Here is a 14,104-nt window from a genome sequence, read left to right as displayed (position 1 = left end):
CTATAGCAATGTCAGAAGGTGGATGAAGCGTTTTCAATCGGGAGAATCGTCCGTGTGCGACAAACCTCGTGGTGGCAGACCATCAACTGCAGTGACAGCAGAGTACCGACACAAAGTCGATGCCATGATTCAGAAAGACCATTGTGTGACCATCAGAGATGTCAGTGATGACCTGGAATGTAGCCATGGCACTGTAAAAACACTAATCAATGATTTGGGATATCGTAAAGTGTGTGATAAATGGGTTCCAAAGCAATTAACCAGGGATCATAAGGCCCAGAGGGTGGAAGTGTGCAATGACCTTTTGACCAACTTTGAAGCCAACCCTGAGACGTTTTTGGAAAATGTCATTACAGGAGATGAGACCTGGGTATTCCTTTATGAACCAGAAACAAAGGCCCAATCAAAGCAATAGAAACACCAAAGTTCACCTAGGTGAAAAAAGTTTAAAATCACAGCGATCCGTAAACAAAGTCATGGCCACATTCTTCTGGGATTGCCGAGGTGTTATTCTCATCGATTACTTGGAACCAAACCAATCAATCAACAGTGATCGATACATTATTACACTTAAGAAGCTGAAAAAAGCCATCCGCAAAAAAAGGTCAACAATTCCACTGTCAAATGTCATCTTACACCACGACAATGCCAGACCCCACACTTCGATGGCAACATCTGCGGCCATTGCCAAAATGGGGTGGGCAATAATGCCACATCCACCATACAGTCCTGATTTGGCCCCTTCTGACTTTCATCTGTTTGGCCCTCTCAAATACTGTCTCCGGGGTCAACATTTTGAAGACATAGAAGTTGTTAAAAACGCCATACGTTCCTGGGTCAAACACCAACCACTGGAATTTTTCCAAAGTGGATTCACAGCTTGGGTTGAGAGGTGGAGAAAATGTTTGAGGGCAGATGGTGAATTTTTTGAGTAGAGTCATTCTGTTACTTAAGGGGCCTATCCATTAGCAGATACATTTGAACGATTTATCGTTCAGTCGCTCTAAACGATGAAAATGCGCACTCACGCGGCCGACAAATTGTCTTTTGTCTCTCCAACATGTTGGTCAATTATCGTTTATCGCTGACAGATATTAGAAATATCTGTCGCGGTAAACAACGATAATTTTTATGAAAATTAATAGAAACATAAAAAAAAATCCACTCCCTGAATGATGTCATACAATATCGTTCGTACAAATCTGTCATGTACATGACAGATAGCTGTCACCGCAGCCCCAGGAATTTTCAAGGGATAATCTTTTGTCTTTCATCTGCTAATGGATAGGCCCCTTAAGACTTCAAAGTATTTTACTGCAAATTTTCAAATCTGTATCTATAATAAAATTTGAGTTGTGAGCATTTAGACATTACTTTTTGAACAACCCTCGTATACATAGCTATATCCATGTGCTCATCTTTAGGGCTGGTTCTACATTTCACATTTGTAATACAAGCAATTACTACAGGGCAATGAACACTAGGAAAATAAACAGCTCTTCACACCCAGACCACAGTGAAATATCCTGCATTGAGGAGATCAAATAGGGCAGAAACAGGCTGTCTGCAGGCGGATGTCCCCTGCCAGCACAACCCTGGGCCATGGTCTAGAACAGTGATTCCCAACCTCGGTCCTCAAGGCACACTAACAGTCCTGGTTTTAGTGATATCCATGATTGTGCACAGATGGATAAATCAAAATAACTGAGGTACTAATTAAGTCACCTGTGCTCAAGTATGGCTATCCCTCTATCCCTAAAACCTGGACTGTTAGTGTGCCTTGAGGACCGTGGTTGGGAACCCCTGGTCTAGAAACATGAGCCACAGGGCTGTCATGTACATGTGTGTCTTTATACACCTATCCTTTTTTGCACCATATGGCAAAACGCCTGGTGAGACTTCACGCTGTGCCATGGGCAGTGTTCATTTTGATAAGGATTTTAAATTAAGTCTTAGTCACTTTGTTTTAGTCAAGATTTACTCAGTGGAGCTCAGCTTTCATCTTATGGTACGTACACACGGGACAATTAAAATTCTCGTTATGAACGATAAAAATATTGATCATATCGTTATCGTTCACATCGTGCATTTTTTGGTCCCTTCCAACCCACCAACGACCTGCGATGCGCTGGCACACATGGACGTTAACGTCCATCGCCCGTGCTTGCAGGCCAAATTGGTCGATATCGACCAGGTTACTATAGGGACCCGCAATTTTTGATTGAGGGTAGTTGGCAGTCGTTGGTGGTGTGCTGGATGATCGATTTCAATCATCCAGCACACCTGGGAGATAGTTCAGTGATATCGTTATGGCTGATGGCCGTCCCGTGTCTATGCACCATTTTAGTCATCATTTTTGCAAACAGTTTAATGATACAGGTTGAGTCTCTCATATCCAAAATGCTTGGGACCAGGGGTATTTTGGATATCGGAATATTCAGTATTTTGGAATAATTGCATACCATATTGAAATGTCTTAGGAATAGGGCCCAAATCTAAACACAGAATGCATTTATGAATCATATACACCTTAAACACACAGCCTGGAGGTAGTTTTATACAATATTTTCAATAATTTTGTGGCTCAAACAAAGTTTGTGTACATACATGAAATTCATTTATGTTTCATATACACCTTATACACACAGCCTATAGGTTATTTTATACTTTATTTTTAATAATTGTGTGCCTTAATAAAGTGTGTGTACATTCAACCATCAAAAGTTTCACTATCTCAGTCATGCTAAAAATATTCCGTATTTCGGAATATTTGGATATGGGAGACTCAACCTGTACTGTAATGGATTTTACTGAAGAACTTTTCTCTAAAATTCCCTTGAGAATTTGAAGTCAGCAAACCTATAACTACAGTATGTTTTTAGTAATGTAGGCTCAATAGGCTGATTGATAATTTGTTATACTAATTAATGCCTAAGTTTGTTAGAATCAGACCCCTATGGAAAATGAACGATTTCGTCCAGATTGGCCTGCATGCATGCCCGATGGGACAATCTAGTTATCGTCCAGCGGGAGCGCGTATCGTTGGTCGTTCATTTCACACACACGGAACGATATATCGTAAATATCGTTAAGATAGATCGTTCCGTGTGTACACACCTTTAGTCGCTTATATAAAATTGAATACAGATTTAGTCTTAATTTTCGTTATTATAATGTTTATATTTTAGTTATCGTTAAAATTTAGTCCTCAAAAAAAAAATGTAGTTGACTATTACTTTTAGTCAAATTTTTCGTTGGCATAATGAACACTGGCCACGAATTCCACGATTGAGTAGTTTTTCCTGAATTTTGCATCTTAATTCTCTAATAGTGTACTACGTAGCTACTAGTGTTATAAGTATGTAGGATTAGCATTTTTGTCGCAAAGGAGCAGATTAAGATGCATATTCCGTGGCCCACCAAACATGGCGATTTGGTGATCAGTACTGTATATGAGGACACATCTGTAAATTACAGTGCCTAGAAATCTATGCTCATGCTGCATGGGAAAATACTATAATGCAAATTACTGTATGAGATAACAGGTAATAGCTCTTGAGCAAATCAGGCTTCAGGCACAGAATTAGTATTAACCCCTTTTGCTGTCAGAGCCCCTCTCCCCAATTTGGGTACTGCGTAGTCATCCATGTTTGAATTTTTCTATTCTATCCAAGTCAAATAGGCTGACTATAAACAGCAGAGGACAAAGTACTTTCAGCAAACAAAACACACAGTTACATCTAGCACAGAAACATACAGTTCTAGTATGATTCTTACCTGCAGCAAACCTCTTTTTAATAAGTGAGAACCTGTATCCGCCTCCCACCAGTTCGATGTCGCACCCGGACAGTGTGGTCCCTTCGCTTGTGAACTGAACGGCTAAGGGCGCTGGTTTGCTGGGGCCTTCCGACAGATGGAACCTTGCTAGCAAAGAGCCGACACCTGGTGCACAGAGAGTGAGAACACAAGGTTACAGTGGGCAGGGAGGAGGATTCCGAAGACAACGGAAATGGGATTATCTTTCCGGAAAAGTTACAGAAAATATCCAGTTATAAAAGTATTCGTAGGGACGTACTGGTCTGATATATTATACACAGTGGGTCAAGGGGCGGGCGTCAGTTTCACATATAAGTGGAGTAAGGGGTATATTTACTAAAGTGCCGGTTTATAGTAGTGGAGTTGTTGCCCATAGCAACCAATCAGATTCTTATTTATTTATTACCAGTTATTTATATAGCGCACACATATTCTGCAGCGCTTTACAGAGAATATTTGGCCATTCACATCAGTCCCTGCCCCAGTGGAGCTTACACTCTATGGGCCTGATTCAGAGCCGCTCGCTCTGAATCAGGGCCCTCCTCCATTAAAATGGAGCGTCCTCCTGGACGCTCGTATAGCTGTGGGTCACCACCTACAGCATATACGAGCGTGCAAAAAGATGGTCGCGATGGTCATCGGACTTGCTCCCTCCGTCGTGCGCATGCGCAGTGGGGAACATCGACCCACTTGCGAGCGTACTGCCGCTCGCGAGTGGGTCTGAATGACCCCTTATATTCCCTAACACATGTACATACACACTAGGGTTAATCTTTTTTTTTATGGGAGCCAATTAACCTACCAGTATATTTTTGGAGTGTGGGAGGAAACCGGAGTATCCGGAGGGAAACCCAGGCAAGCACAGGGAGAATATACAAACTCCACACAGGTAGGACCGTGGTGGAATCGACCCCATGACCTCAGTGCTGTGAGGCAGTAATGCTCACCATTACACCGTCTGTGCTGTTCTTATCATTTATCTAGCACCTTCGAGAAGATAATAGCTAGAATCTGATTGGTCGCTATGGGCAACATCTCCACTTCTAAAAACGCTCACTTTAGTAAATATAACCCTAAGTATCCGCAGACCAAATGGGAAACGTTAATACGTGGACTAGATGGGCTACAACATGAAGTAGCAACAGTCGTTATAATGGAAATGAAGGAAGAACCCTGCTATGGGATTAGAAGTGCTCTCAGTTTACCTCCGTTTTCCGATTTCTGAGAAATATCAGGAATTTTCCATAATATCCTCTGTTGCTCTGTATTCCTGGTGATGGAGAAAACCAGACAATGGTATAAATGTGCCCAAAAGGCAGCGTTTCATTCACCCCTTACAGCCCCATAATAATTTGCCCTTATTGCGAGTACAAAATTACACATCCAAAATTATTTAGAACTTTACTTAAAAAAACCAAAAACAAAACGATTGTAGTTCTAATTCTCTTTGGGGGGAATTCAATTCAATGCGATGATGAATAGTCGCTGGAGAGAGCTCCCGCAGCTATTCAATACACCGCGATGTTTGCCTGGTCGGGAATTGGTAAAGTCAGAGAATGCCGGTTCTTGTAACTTAACCTGGGTGTTTAGTCGCGAGAACCGGCATTCTCTGGCTAAAGTGCCGGCCGCACAGCTCTTAAGCCAGCAAACAGCTGCGCGCCCGGCACTTTTGTCGGATTTCTCCTCGCATCCCCAGGGGGGTGCGAGACTAAATCATTTAGCCCGCCCAAACAGCACGGTGAATTGAATAGCTTCGGGAGCTCCCCCTCGCGGCTATTCAACATCGCATTGAATTAAATTCCCCCCTTTTATTTGAATCAAAGTTGAGGCTTGCTAAACTGCGCAGTATCTGGGACAAACGTGTAAATACAGATGTGTCCACATACAACTATCCTATGTGCTAGAACGCATGACGCAGTGCAACTCGGTAATGCCAAGCTTTTGTGCGACTTTTTCCCTTAAACTGCTTCTTATTCATAAAGTGATGTGAACAGGTAACACAGGCAGCTTCTGCTGATTAAAACGATATGCGGCATGCCTGTATTCTGTGTGCGGCTGTATCTGCATGCAAAATGTTACGTTACAGTGTCAGTGGCTGTGACACTGTAACGTAGCATTTCAAATGCAGATACAGCCACGGTTGCACACAGAATATAAGCATGCTGAATGTCATTTTAATCAGCAGAAGTTGAATAAATAGCATTTTAAGGGAAAAAAAAAAAAAATCACACAAAAAGACGCTTGGAGCTACAGAATCATACCACGGCATAGTGTAACTACCATTCTAGTACCCCCTTGGATAAATGTCCTCTTATTTTCATTACTGTTACAGGGCAGTTTCAGCCATTTCTTCCAGCGAACATAATATGTAGAAGATCTCAGTCACTCAGTCAAGTACAAGCACCAAAAGCTCGTTCCTCCTCCTCTATGCAGACCTCGGTGATCCAAGCCTTTCCCATGGCCATTAATAAGAACAATTAACCTATCGGTTATTCTCTGCATAGGATGCAATTAGCTCTTCAATCGTTTGAAAAACATTATTCTATCCTAGGCCCCACCCTTTAATGAACACTCTGCTTCTGTCACAGACGCACAAAAAAAATTTAAAATAAATAGACTACCATGAATTTCCGCTCACCAGACAGCAGGGGGCAGCACAGCCTGTAGTTTTGTTACTCCCCCATCTATTGGGATAACGAACTGGACATTGTTCAGTGCTACTAATGTGGTCATGGACTCGGGGTTATACTTGTAGTCTATTCGGAGGTCGGTGCTGGTGGGGTCGCACCTCCAGTTCACGGCAAGGTTCAGCGGAGTAGACTGAAGGCCCTGGGATGATACCTGATAAAGCGGGTGAAAAAATAGCGGTTCTCCCGATGTCCTGAACGTGTAACAGGGCCTCTGCCATCCCAATGAGTAGCTGCAGCCATTACCTGATATTTCAGCATGTCGACGTTGTAGTATGTCGCTTGCGGCTTCTGCTCCGACACTTTCTTCAGATGCGTCATCAGATTTGGCATGTTGACCCAAAACTCCTTTGCGTTAGTGCTTGGCTGCGTGTTGTCACTATGCGGGGAAACGAAACACAGGGATTATTATTAGATGTGCCATGACAGCCACATGAGATAGTAAAATACCTACATATAAGCATCATGGCTTCTATTTATTACGGTTTTATTTGACAGCCATGCACCTCAGTATATGTCTTTGAGGAGTCAGTAATCTCAACAACATAGGGGGATGGGATTTCCGAAACCTATTCTGGCTTCCTCATTAGCAGGACCTCGATATAAGTTAATACATCACCAGGAATGGGTACGTGATCCTGGCGGTCAGAATACCGACTCCGGCATCCCCACAGGGTTAGGATACAGACACTGTCGGTAAGTATCCTAACCCTCCCCCTCTCCCTACACTTACCCTCCCCCTAGTGCCTATACCTAAGCCTCTCCCTACATTAACCCTCCCCCTAGTGCCTAACCCTCCCCCTCTCCCTACACTAACCCTCCCCCTAGTGCCTAAATCTAACCCTCCCCCTCTCCCTACACTAACCCCACCCCTCTTAGTGCCTAAACCTAACCCTCCCCCTACACTAACCCTAACCCTCCCCCTAGTGCCTAACCCTCCCCCTCTCCCTACACTAACCCGCCCCCCTAGTGTCAAACCCTCCCCCCCTAGTGCCTAAATCTAACCCTCCCCCTCTCCCTACACTAACCCCACCCCTCTTAGTGCCTAAACCTAACCCTCCACCTAGTGCCTAAACCTCCCCCTACACTAACCCTAACCCTCCCCCTAGTGCCTAACCCTCCCCAGTGCCTAAACCTAACCCTCCCCCCTATTGCCTGAACCTACCCCTCCCTAGTGCCTAAACCTAACCCTCCCCCTAGTGCCTAACCCTCACCCTACAGTAACCCTTCCTAGTGCCTAAACCTAACCCTCCCCCTACACTAATCTTAACCCTCCCCAGTGCCTAAACCTAACCCTCCCCCGTAGTGCCTAAACCTAACTCTCCTTAGTGCCTAACCCTCCCCCTAGTGCCTAAACCTCACCCTCCCCCTAGTGCCTAACCCTCCCACTAGTGCCTAACCTTAACCCTCCCCCTAGTGCCTAAACCTAACCCTCCCCCTACACTAACCCTCCCACTAGTGCCTAAACCTAACCCTCCCCCTAGTGCCTAAACCTAACCCTCCCCCTACACTAACCCTCCCCCTAGTGCCTAACCCTCCCACTAGTGCCTAAACCTAACCCTCCCCCTACACTAACCCTCCCCCTCCCCCTAGTGCCTAAACCTCTTCCTCTCCCTACACTAACCCTCCCCCCAGAGCCTAACATAATCCTCCCCCTAGGGCCTAACCCTCCCCCTACACTAACCCACCCCAGTGCCTAAACCTAACTCTCCCACTAGTGCCTAACCCTCCTCCTACACTAATCCTAACCCTCCCCAGTGCCTAAACCTAACTCTCCCCCTAGTGCCTAACCCTCCCCCTAGTGCTTAAACCTAACCCTCCCTCTAGTGCCTAACCCTCCCCTTACACTAACCCTCCACCCAAAGGGCCTAAACCTAACCCTCCCCCTAGCCCTGCTACTTACCTTTGGGAATCTGACGCCGGCATTCTGACCGCCGGAATCCCAGCGGTCGGGATATTGACCACATCCCCATCACCGATCTTCACCCCCCAAACAACAATTTCAGAACATTTTACTTTAACTTTATAAATATTTTTAACATTGTTCATAGCTGTAAATCCATATATGAAAAGTCATTTTTCGGCACTGCAGGGAGCACCCACAGGTGGAACGGGGAACGGTTTGTACTGACCAGCAGAGGAGCTGTGGGTTTGGCAGAACGTGTTCTAATCGGCTGTAATTGGTAATGCGGAATGTAAGAGCGGCCGGTGCCGGGTTGTTGGAGAAATGCCGCGTGATTCCAGCCGGGAACGATAAGACCATTTCTCCGGTGACCTTTACGATGCACCTGGAAACAGATGAATGCATTTTACATATGAGCATCAGTCCTGGTTTCTGGATAGTGTATGTGTATATTACACCTCGTCAATGAAAATGATACTAAACTAGCCCAAACACCCAGGCCCCACCCGCGCATTCCTGTGGCCTGATTGGCCCACAGCAGGTGTATCCAGAATGTCCAGTGCAATGGACATATGAGGGGGCATTTCCAAAAACTGTTAAAAAGTAAAAAAAAAAAATAATCTGAAAACCACTGCAACCAATCAGATTCGGTCACTTTTCAAGGGCGGTTTAGAAAATAAAAGCAAACAGCCGATTGGTTGCTACCATTGACCAGTTACATAAATGTTCCCTATTGTGTTTTTATCAAGTAAACTTTGATACCTACACATATAAGTCCTAACTGTACATAGTTGTATCTGTATTACATAGGAACGGTGACAACCCTGAGGAAATGTTTCTATTCGGACACGGATACACTTCTATGTCCTTTTAACTCTTGTGACCCGAATGGAAAGAGGAAAACAGAAGAGGTTTTGTTACACGTTTGGCAGACACATGAGTCAGGTAATCCCGCGGGTAATGTTACACAGGTACTCACTTATTGGGATCGGCACCCTTGAAGTACGCGTTGACCGTCTCGGTGAAGGCAGCTGCCACCGGTAACGTGTCCTGGGCCCCCATTGTCAGGGGGCTCGGCCCTCTGGAAGAACCTGCAAGACAAGGGGCAGCTGATCTCTTGTTATGGGCGTAAGAGTCTCAAGTGGTAAATCAAAAACACAACACACACATTGACTGTGATACACTTCCTCCCCCTCTATCATAAGTCGTAGGGGGACCTTTATAGAAACTGGTGCACAGGCAACAGAAATAGCTACTGTAACCCATAGCAACCAGTCTTACTATTCTAGCACAGTACAGAAAAAAAAAATATATGTCTGATCAATGCTGCGCTTTTCTGCAGTCACCGCTATCATGAATGTTCCCCAATATATGTTTTATTACATGATATATGGAAGATTTATATGTTTTTTTTAACTAGAAAATCATGTATATTATTTATTATTTTAGTGTTTTGCTCTGTTGCTCCTCCCAAATTTTACTCCTTCCTTGATAGAAAAAAAAAATACCCTATATTTATATCAAATGCACTAAATTGCATGACAGTTTTCTCCTTGCTTCAGGCAGAACTGAGATATTATATATATTTATTTGTTTACATAGTCCTTGCCTAAAACCCCATTCCATAGATCCTGAAAAGGACTCCACTGTTTGCTAACATGCATGCAAACATCGGCGTAACTACCATGGGTGCGGCTGCTATGGTGCCAGAGTTGCCTCTGTGGCTCGCCGCTCCCCCTGCACCCAGTCATGCACACAAGGTGGGCCGGTCCAGTCAGGGCCGCCAAGGGGAGGCTCGGGTGTCAGTGGTGTTGATTTGGTTCCGGCCCGCTAATTACAGCTGGTGGAATGGTGGGCAGACATGGAGAGACAGCCCTGCCGGTTGCGAGGCATTCAGAGCTCCCGGACCGGTAGCCAATCAGTGTCGGCTCCTGATTGGCTGCCAGTCCAATTGGCTCGCAACCGGCGCCAGATTCAGATTGGTCTGTCCAAGCCTGCCTGTGTCCCAGCTGTGATCAGCTGGCGGCCTGGCACCAAATTCACACCTGCTAGCTGCTGATGGCACACAGGGGGAGGCATAATATGTAAGGGGCATTACTATTGTGTGGAATAATGTGTTATATGGGGCACTACTACTATGTGGCATAATCTGTAAAGGGCACTACTTTGTGGTATATAGTATAAGGGGCACTACTACAGAGTAGCATAATGTGTATAAGGAGTACTACTGTGTGGCATAACCTGAAAGGGCTCTGTCTGGCATAAAATGAATAGGCTCTGTGTGGGGGCAAATGTAAATTGGGTTTTTTTACGTGTGGGGGTGGGGCTTTTAATATCTTGCTATGTGGCCCACAAAGTTTGAGTTACGCCTTCGCATGCAAACACACAGGGCTGACTAGAATACATGGTCGTTTTAAAAAGGACTAAATCTGGATTTAATATGAACTTGCATGAGTCATAAAGTTTGACACTTGCTCAGACTGAGGTTAAAAGGTTACTTTTGTAGCAGACTGCCAAATTCCAATTGTACATCCCCAAAACCTGTGTAATTTAAGAGTGTCACCATTTTTAGGGATTATGTGACAGCGTGTGGCCCTGCGGTAGTTCAAAACTAGGCAAAACCTAGTCAAACTACACCACCGTGTCAAATTTGGTGGAGCCAAGTCCGAAACTTTGGCCCTGCATAAAGGACAAACAGACAGACAGGCTTTCTTGTTTATTGCTGGTATATAGTGAGTTGCAAAAGTATCCAACCCCCTTAAAAAAAAAAAAAAAGTCACTGGGATATCCACTTGGATATTATTTTGCAGCGTTTTCCTATCTTGTCTATAATTGTATATTTTTCATTTTCTTAGGATGCTATTTGTCCTTCATTTCACAGCTTTCCTTCTGATTCACAACATGACGAATGTTATTTGAATCTTTTATCTATAAAATCTGACCTTTATTTTATATGATTCACAGGTAGAGGTTAATTGAAAGCCAATTGTTAGGGCAATATTTTTCATCTGTGTAAACTTGGAGCTTCGACAGCACAGGGATTGAATAGTTATGCAAGCAGCATTTTTCTTTTTTATTGATTCTATCGACAAATAATTATGTGTTAAAAAGTTTACATTTATAGCCTACTGGTTCGCAAAAATAAAATACTGCCTGGAACAATGTGTGTAAGTGTCATCTGTAATACAGACAAATCTCTTCACTTTTTGGGGGGTTGAATACTTTTGTATACGTTGTTTATAGTATAAATGCATTGGTATAAAATTAAGTCATGCCACATAAAACAGTAAGTGTATATACGCTTTGTGCATAGACCTGACACTGTCCATTCTTTCTACAAGGGTATAACAGTACAAAAATCAGCAAACAATCCGTGGACATGAAACCTCTGCCCAGAACAGGAACCTCCGTGAAGACGTCAGAGTGCAGAATTCATCTTTATATTTAGCATTTACTTACAAACTAATGACACATATCCGGATATATGTGTGGGAAAACCTCCCACTTTAATAAATCCAATGTAATCCAAAGACCTGGGATGTTAGAAACTCTGTAATGCAATATGCATTGGTGCAAACAGTGATATGTGGCAATATTGATTTACATCTCCTAAGCTCAGACCCATAATGCAGTTCTAGGTGTGCACCCTTATACGGCTCCATAAAAGGATGAGATATATATATATAAGAAGCAAATGTCCAGAAAATTGTTACTCTGCCCAAATTCCTATACTGGTTAAGAGATAGATAGATAGATAGATAAACACGAGATCGATAGCTATGAGATAGATATGAGATAGATATATATATAAAATTATATATATGAGATAGATATAGATATGAGATAGATAGATATGAGACAGATCGACAGATATGAGATGGATAGATATATAGATATGAAATAGATAGATATGAGACAGATCGACAGATATGAGATGGATAGATAGAGAGCGAGATAGATATGAGATAGATATATAGATATGAAATAGATATGAGATAGATCGATAGAGAGCAAGAGAGATAGATATGAGATGGATAGATAGAGAGCGAGACATAAATATGAGATAGATCGCTATGAGTTAGATAGATACATGATAGATAGATGTTGGGTATGAAATACCAGCATTCGGGATGCCAGTTGTCAAAATATCTACAGCGGCATCCCGATGCTCAGTATCCCGACAGAGGCCCGTAAGTATGCTAAACCTCCCCCTTTCTCCTCTTAACCCACTATTCCTGCATCCTAACCCTCCCCATTAGTGCCTAACCCTAACTCCCCCAGTGGTGCCTAAACCTAACCCTAACAACCCCGTGGCTAACCCCCCGTCGCTAACACCTAACCCGGACCACTATAACTTACGTGCGGGATGCCGACTGTTGAGATTCCGGCATCGGTGTCAGGATTTTGGTGCCAGTGTTCTGTCCCAGGTCGGGATTCCAGCACCGGGATTTTATCAGCCGGCATCCCGTACGTAGGTATCATAACTACATCCCCATAGATAGATAGAAGTTTCCAGGTGTGCAGTGCATAGGTAGAGTAGACACAATCAATCAGTCTGCCTGTGACCTGTAACCTCTAACTAAACCATCCCAAACCACTGTGTTTGAGTGGTTTGCAGAATTTCAGCGCAGGAGACGGTCTCTGGAAGACCGCACGATATTCTACGAAAAGCTTGGCCTGAGCAAAATTTCTGCACACTGGGTGCCTCATCAGCTGACTCGCGAGCAGAAGGAGCCACAGGGGACTTGGAACTGTAACATGCTGGCCAGGTTTGATGGCGGTCGCTCAAACTCTGGGAGATTATCAGTGGCAATGAATCCTGGACCCAGTTTCAACCCTGAGACCAAACGGTTAGCCCGGTGGACCTCAGTTGGAGGTACGCCACCACAGAAGTTTCGACGTAATCGCAGTGTGGCCTAACAGATGGTCGCCGTCACTAGGGACTGGAACACCAACCAATGCCTACCACAAGGGCTGGAAGCCATTTCCAGGTGCCAAGTGTTTGCACTCATGGTGCCCTTCTCCATCACGACAATGCACCTGCCCACAAGTGGTGGATTTTCTGGGCCATTAATGCTTCCAGGAGCTTGGTCATCCACCGTATAGTCCAGATCTGGACCCCTGCACCTTCTTAGTGTTCCCACGATGAAGCACAAGATGCGTGGGATTCGTTTTGAGTCACCGGAAGCTGCAGTGGAGACCTTCATTAAGCATGCAGAAGACATATCTGCTTCAGACTGGTCCAGTTGCTTCACCAAGTGGTTTAAGCGCATGCAACTTTGCATAGACTCCTCTGGCAAATGCTTTGAAAAATGTAATGTTCACTTTGTTTTGTAAATATACTTCTTGTGCATCCGGATACCCATTCCACACCCCTCGTGTATGTGTTTTTTGATGGGTCTTTTGTTTGAAAGTGGTTCCGTATGAAAGGTAGACAGAAAAAAGGTCAACAAGCAATAAGTCGGCACCAGATGGTCGACCGGGCCAATAGGTCGACATGTACAAAGGTGTCGACGTGTTCATGGTCAACAACAATGGTCAACACTTGTTTTTTTTTTTGTTTGTCACCGCTCACGTATCTCTGTGCGCACGGAGAACCCTGCACCATTGACCAGGTCCAAATTGGAAATCCCTCTGCTAACATTCCAGGTACCTTATCTTTTTATAACTACGGCTCTGTACTGACACCCTGCACTAC

The 14,104-nt window shown here is 44.1% G+C and overlaps 1 protein-coding gene across 1 annotated transcript in view; it reads right to left on the bottom strand.

Annotated features, from left to right (window-relative positions):
- The window catches only part of SGIP1 (SH3GL interacting endocytic adaptor 1), a 130,088-nt gene that overhangs the window by 1,393 nt on the left and 114,591 nt on the right, over positions 1-14,104 (bottom strand). Inside the window, exons 17-22 of the mRNA XM_088442384.1 lie at positions 9,386-9,515; positions 8,636-8,791; positions 6,750-6,882; positions 6,455-6,657; positions 5,022-5,086; positions 3,778-3,942 (exon numbers count right to left, since the gene is read on the bottom strand). Coding sequence (XP_088298510.1) covers positions 3,778-3,942; positions 5,022-5,086; positions 6,455-6,657; positions 6,750-6,882; positions 8,636-8,791; positions 9,386-9,515 — 852 coding nt within the window. The remainder of the gene's footprint in view (positions 1-3,777; positions 3,943-5,021; positions 5,087-6,454; positions 6,658-6,749; positions 6,883-8,635; positions 8,792-9,385; positions 9,516-14,104) is intronic.

Source organism: Taudactylus pleione, unplaced genomic scaffold, assembly GCF_031769625.1.
Source record: "Taudactylus pleione unplaced genomic scaffold, aTauple2 ptg000310l, whole genome shotgun sequence".
NCBI classification, from domain to species: Eukaryota; Metazoa; Chordata; class Amphibia; order Anura; family Myobatrachidae; genus Taudactylus; species Taudactylus pleione.
The sequence above is the reverse complement of the archived record's forward strand: the minus strand, read 5'-3'. Positions and strand labels throughout refer to the sequence as shown.